The 6,143-nt window shown below is 42.2% G+C and overlaps 1 protein-coding gene across 6 annotated transcripts; it reads right to left on the reverse strand.

The window, feature by feature from the left end:
* Positions 1-1,995: 1,995 nt before the first annotated feature.
* LOC115109704 (shaker-related potassium channel tsha2-like) lies at positions 1,996-5,327 on the reverse strand. Of its 6 annotated transcripts, none has more exons than XM_029634952.2 (4): positions 3,489-5,327; positions 3,080-3,142; positions 2,843-2,896; positions 1,996-2,710 (listed from the first exon to the last, which is right to left on the reverse strand). In XM_029634952.2, the coding sequence occupies exon 1, from the start codon at positions 4,982-4,984 to the stop codon at positions 3,533-3,535; it is 1,452 nt and encodes a 483-aa protein (XP_029490812.1). In that variant the 5' UTR covers positions 4,985-5,327; the 3' UTR covers positions 1,996-2,710; positions 2,843-2,896; positions 3,080-3,142; positions 3,489-3,532. The 6 variants fall into 6 exon arrangements, with proteins under 6 accessions (XP_029490812.1, XP_029490813.1, XP_029490814.1 ...); XM_029634953.2 differs by having other exon boundaries at positions 3,080-3,151; XM_029634954.2 differs by lacking the exon at positions 3,080-3,142.
* Positions 5,328-6,143: the final 816 nt, after the last annotated feature.

Raw genomic sequence — 6,143 nt, forward strand, 5'->3', positions numbered from 1 at the left:
TCATTTGAAAGGGTCTGAATACTTATGTAAATAAGGCATTTCTGTTTTTTTTAAAAGTTGAATACATTTGCAAACATTTCTACAAACCTGTTTTCGCCTTGTCATTATGGGGTATTGTGTGTAGATTGCTGAGGATCATTCTTTTTTTTGTTATCCATTTTAGAACAAGGCTGTAACATAACAAAAGGTGGAAAAAGTCAAGGGGTGTGAATACATTTTCCGACAGCACTGTATTTTGTTTTGTTGCTTTTTGTGCTATTGCTCTGTCTGTGTTGCTTGTTCTATGTTGCTTTGCATGTGCTCACTGCTCATTGTTTGTCTGTATTGTTGTTGTAATTGTTTATGATATCCTGCCCAGGGACTGTGGTTGAAAATGATCTGGCTGGCTAAAACCGGCACTTTTACTGAAACGTTGATTAATGTGCATCGTCCCTGTAAAAATACAAATAAACTCTAACTCTTGCGCTAGCGCTAGTTAGCAACTTCCTTCAAACTACACGTAGAGACATAAAAGTGGTAAACCACAAATTCACCTCACTCTGGGGAAGTACACTGAACAAAAATATAAACGCAACATGGAAAGTGTTAGTCCCATGTTTCATGAGCTGAAATAAAAGATCCCAAAAATGTTCCATATGCACAAAAAGCTCTCATTGTATGCACAAATTTGTTTACATCCCTGGTAGTAAGCATTTCTCCTTTGCAAAGATAACCCATCCCCCAGACAGGTGTGGCATATCAAGAAACTGATCAGCATGATCATTACACAGGTGCACCTTGTGCTGCGGACAATAAAGGCCACTCTAAAATCTTGTCAGACAACACAATAACACAGATGTCTCAAGTTTTAAGAATGTGCAATTGCCATGCTGACTGCAGGAATGTCCACCAGTGCTGTTGCCAGAAAATTTAATTTTCATTTCTCTACCAAGCTGCCTCCAATGTCATTTTAAGGAATTTGTGATTACGTCCAACCGGCCTCACAACCGCAGACCATATGTAACCACTCCAGCCCAGGACCTCCACATCCAGCTACTTCACCTGCGGGGTCGTCTGGGACCAGCCACCTGGACAGCTGATGAAACTGTGGGTCCGCAGAAACTGTCTCAGAGAAGCTAATCTGCATGCTCGTCGTCCTCACTAGGGTCTTGACCTGACTGCAGTTTGGCGTCGTAACCGACTTCAGTGGGCAAATTCTCACCTTCAATGGCCACTGGCACGCTGGAGAAGTGTGCTTTTCACGGATGAACTTGCATGTCATCGTTTGGGCGTGAGGTTGTGAACAGAGTGCCCCATGGTGGGGTTATGGTTTGGGCAGGCATAAGCTACGGACAACGAACACAATTGCATTTTATTGACAACAATTTGAATGCACAGAGATGAGATCCTGAGGCCCAATGTTGTGCCATTTATCCGCCATCATCACCTTATGTTTCAGCATGATAATGCATGGCCCCATGTCACAAGGATCTGTACTCAATTCCTGGAAGCTGAAAATATCCCAGTTCTTCCAGGGCCAGCATACTCACCAGAAAGGTCACCCATTGAGCAGATTTGGGATGCTCTGGATCGACATGTACGGCAGCGTGTTCCAGTTCCCGGCAATATCCAGCAACTTTGCAAAGCCATTGAAGAGGAGTGGGGCAACATTCCACAGGCCACAATCAGCTCTATGCGAAGGAGCTGTGTCGCGCTACATGAGGAAAATGTTGGTCACACCAGATACTGACTGGTTTTCTGATCCACGCCCCTACCTTTTTTAAAAGGTATCTTGTGACCAGTCATGTGAAATCCATAGATTGGGGCCTAATGAATTTATTATAATTGACTGATTTCCTTATATGAACTGTAACTCAGTAAAACCTTAGAAATGGTTGTGTTTTGCGTTTATATTTTTGTTCAGCATAGATAAAGGGCCTCTTTGCCAAAATCCCGAAGTATCCCTTTAAAGTGTGTAAAGGTGCACCCATCCAGAACAAAACCAACACATTGAGGTATTTTCTGAATTGTTTTATAAAAAAAAATATTCTTCAAAAGTTCACATACATTTGAACAATCTTACAAAAATATAAATAAATCTTCATGACATTTCATGAGCACAATAGATGTCTCCTTACATGCATACTTAATAAGATTCCTATGGTTAAGCTAACGGGGCCTGTAAGTTATTTTAAGACTAGTGATTTTAAAACTAGCTTCCCAAGGAACGTTTATGGCAAAATCAGATACTCTGTACAATAAAATAGTTCAATAAAATAAAGGACTACCCAAATAGTTCCTTTGAAATCATCCACGTAAAGGCACACAAAGCAAGATATGTTCGCATTAAGATTCTGAGTCAAGCACAACGATTGAATTTACAGTATAGGCCTATTTACAACAATACACAACAGGATATCTACAGTAGTCTTTTCATAGTTCATTGAATGGACAGCAAAATACTTTTAAAGGTTCATTGATTTTCAAAGGTTATCGGTTTCCTAAAGGCAGAGGCTCCAAACCCGTATTTCCTTCAGCGAGCTCCCCATTGGATGTTGCATCAGCACCTGTCATCTCACATTGCTGGCCAATTGTTCATGGAGACATGTCATGTGTGTTTTTTATTCACTCTCTTGACCTTTTCAGTTACAAGTACATCTAGAATTGGAAAAGCCATGCCTGCATTTCCTTTCAAGCGGAGCAGAAACGCAATGGTCTTTGATCTTGTCCCCTGGAAGTAAAAAGAAGATCATGTTGTTTTTCTTTCTGTGGTGACCTTCCATCACTTCTGTCTAAAATGTCCCTATAAAGCTTTTTAGGGAAAATGTATGAACAGTCATAAGTAAGTAATACACACACTTACATCAGCATTTCCTTTCAAGTGGAGTAGAAAGGCAGTTGGTTTTGATCTTGTCCCCTGGAAGTAAAAAGAAGATAATGTTTTTTTGTGTGTGGTGACATTCCATCACTTCTGTCTAAAATGTCCCTAAAAAGCTTTTTTATGGAAAATGTATACACAGTCACAAGTAAATTATACACACACTTACATCATCAGCAACGTCTTGCACAAGTAACGTAAATAGCTGCTTGAATGATTTACCTGAGACGCGTCTGCTGCGCGATTGCGTTTCAACCACACAGTGGCGCTCCGAGTTCAGAAATTCTATAAACTCTCCAAAAGCAACCCAGTTTTAGAAGTTGTTGTAGCCACTCAACACTGTACGCTACTGACCTGTAATACAGTTTTAGGCCTACTGAAGGTGTCAAACAAATTAATTCCAGCTATTTTAAGATTATATGCCAACAAACACCGTGCGTAATAGGGTGGGTAAAATTGCGTGTAGTTATTCAAACATGCACATAGGCCGGACACTGACCTGACATTACTGTTATGAAGCATTAGGCCAACTGAAGATATTCAACAAATGAATTCAAGTTATTGAGAGATTGCATGCCAACTAACTGCTTGCGTAAAAGCGCCCGTAAATGTTCTCAGGCTGGCTACTCACCGATATCGTTTTTTTTCTGCTCAGCTAGGGCGTTGCTTGTTTTTTCATACATCTGTCAGCTTGCCAGTGTAATGTTCAAATGGGCTAAAGTTAGTAAATCTGAGTGTCTCGAGAGAATCATCTTCAATGTACTCTGATTTGGCGAGGGACTGTTTGCTGTCGCTGGTAGATTTGAATTCGCCAAATGAAGTATTCTGTTGACCACAAGTCACGTGAGTATACACGGCGGTGTCCTCATCATTGCGTTCTCTGTGATAGAAGTAATTAAAATTGGAAACGATGACAGGGACAGGTAGGGCTATGGTCAGCACTCCGGCGATGGCACACATCGATCCCACTATTTTGCCGCCAATAGTAACCGGGCACATGTCTCCGTATCCAACCGTAGTCATGGACACCACCGCCCACCAAAATGCGGCGGGGATACTCGTGAATCCCGATTCAGGGTCGTCTGTCTCTGCAAAGTAAGCAGCGCTGGAGAACAGAATAACCCCTATGAGAAGAAAGAATATCAAAAGACCAAGTTCGCTGATGCTGGCGTTGAGTGTCTGGCCCAAGATTTGGAGACCCTTGGAGTGCCTGGAAAGTTTGAAAATCCTGAAGACTCGAACCAAACGGATTACTCTGAGTATGGCTAACGACATGGCCTGCTCGCTTCCCGCTCCCTGTAGCTCAGCGAGTTCAAGTCCAAGGGTGATGAAATAAGGAGCAATCGCTAATATGTCAATGACGTTCATTGCGTTTTTGAAGAAAGCCGGTTTGCTAGGGCACGATAAAAACCTCATGAGAAATTCAAAGGAAAACCACACGATGCAAAGTGACTCAACCATAAAAAACGGGTCTGTCAACGGATATTTTTTTTTGTGGCGAGTAGTCCCATTCGTGATGAGGTGATTACTGAGTTCTATGTCTGTGCTGTGATCTTCCCTGAACCGTGGCAATGTCTCCAAACAGAAGATCAGTATGGATATCAAAATCACACTGACTGATACAACAGCGATCATCCGGGCAGGCCCCGAGCTGTCGGGGTACTCAAACAACAACCACATCTGGCGCTGAAACTCGTTGTCAGGCATCGGACGTTCCACCTCTCTGATCATACCTTCATCTTCTTTGAACATCTCTATGACCTCCTCTTCGATTTCATAAAATTTGATTTCTTCCATGAAAATGTCCATGGTAACGTTGACAGGTCTCCTAAGCCTTCCCCCGGACTGGTAATAATAAAGGATAGCATCAAAGCTGGGTCTATTCCTGTCGAAAAAGTACTCATTTCTCAACGGATCGAAGAAGCGCATCCTTTTACGTGGGTCTCCCAATAGCGTAGAGGGAAAGCGCGAGAGGGTCTTCAGTTGTGTTTCGAAGCGCAGCCCGGAGACGTTGATGACGACCCTCTCGCTACACTCCTGGTCGCCCCGCTCCACGTCGCAATCATCTTGGTACCGGGGAGGGACTACCACAGTCTCGTCCTGGTTCTCACGGGATACAACAGTCATCTTTTGCCCCTCTCAAGGGTGAGCGCTTCACTCAACTCCACGGCCCCCACTGTCACTTTCTCTCTGTAGTTTTTCTTTCTTTCTCTCCCTCTCTTTCTTTGGGTAATGAATCGAAGTAAATCCTCACTGTATCACTCCAGCCTCCCAAATTGTATGATTTATTACTCCACCATATGTTTTTTTCTGCCCAGTAAAAATGTTCTTGTTGGTTTCCCCCATTTAAATCAATAAACTTTTTGTAGTTGCAGACGGTCCTGAAATACTCTCCAGTCTATCTACTTGCTACCGTTGGCTGTCTACATACAGTATTGGCTATCATATTCACACCATTTTAAACAGCCAGAAGCCCTCCCCAAATTGACTGACGTGATGACACTCGCTGCACTGTCCACTGCTCACTTACTTCTCTCTCTGTGTCATGTTGTTGAATCTAACACAACTGGTAAACACCCATTACACTTCTTAAAAGTTTTCTCAACTCAGGACTTGCAGTGTTGACCAGTGCTCTAATAACTTATTTCAGAGAAACAAATCACTGACATCATTTTTTAAAGGACTGACGAGTTTCCTTTAGTTAACCTACACAACAATCACAACTCAGTCAACTTCACCAGTTCGTTTTTTTAAAATGTTGCATTTCAAATGTTTGTTTCCAATGTGGACTAACCGCAGGGGCTTTAATGCAGATTCAAATTGGAACAAAATTAGCCATTTTTGCACATCATGTCTAAATCATCCAAAGGTATCAATAAATCATTGTGAAGCTCTACGAAGTCGGTTATAGATGTTGAGAAACAAATTGATGCTTGAAAAATGCTGATATCGGTCCCATGACTTGAATGGGATTTGTGTCACAAAGGCTCAAATGTTAGCACGTGGAAACAGTGCCAGGGAAACTACACCAAAGCATGGATTGCTGTCATACCTTGGCCATAGACTGCTTACAGGGTAAGGAAATCATGAAATGTAATTTTGAAATTTGGGGAACTTTCCCCTTATGAACGACCGCAAACCTCAAAATGAAAAAGTATTTTTGACATGTTCTTGATATTACAGGAAGCCCTCTGCCCACACTGTGAGTTAATGCTCTCTTACACAATCGGTTCCAGTTGCTTCACACATGGTGTGCTTTGAAGACTGTGAGAAATTAACCCGAAAC

This window comes from Oncorhynchus nerka, linkage group LG25 (genome assembly GCF_034236695.1).
Source record: "Oncorhynchus nerka isolate Pitt River linkage group LG25, Oner_Uvic_2.0, whole genome shotgun sequence".
Taxonomy (NCBI): domain Eukaryota; kingdom Metazoa; phylum Chordata; class Actinopteri; order Salmoniformes; family Salmonidae; genus Oncorhynchus; species Oncorhynchus nerka.

Coding starts and splice junctions, on each gene's coding strand:
- LOC115109704 (XM_029634954.2), bottom strand. CDS start 4,984: ATGACTGTTGTATCCCGTGAGAACCAGGACGAGACTGTGGTAGTCCCT.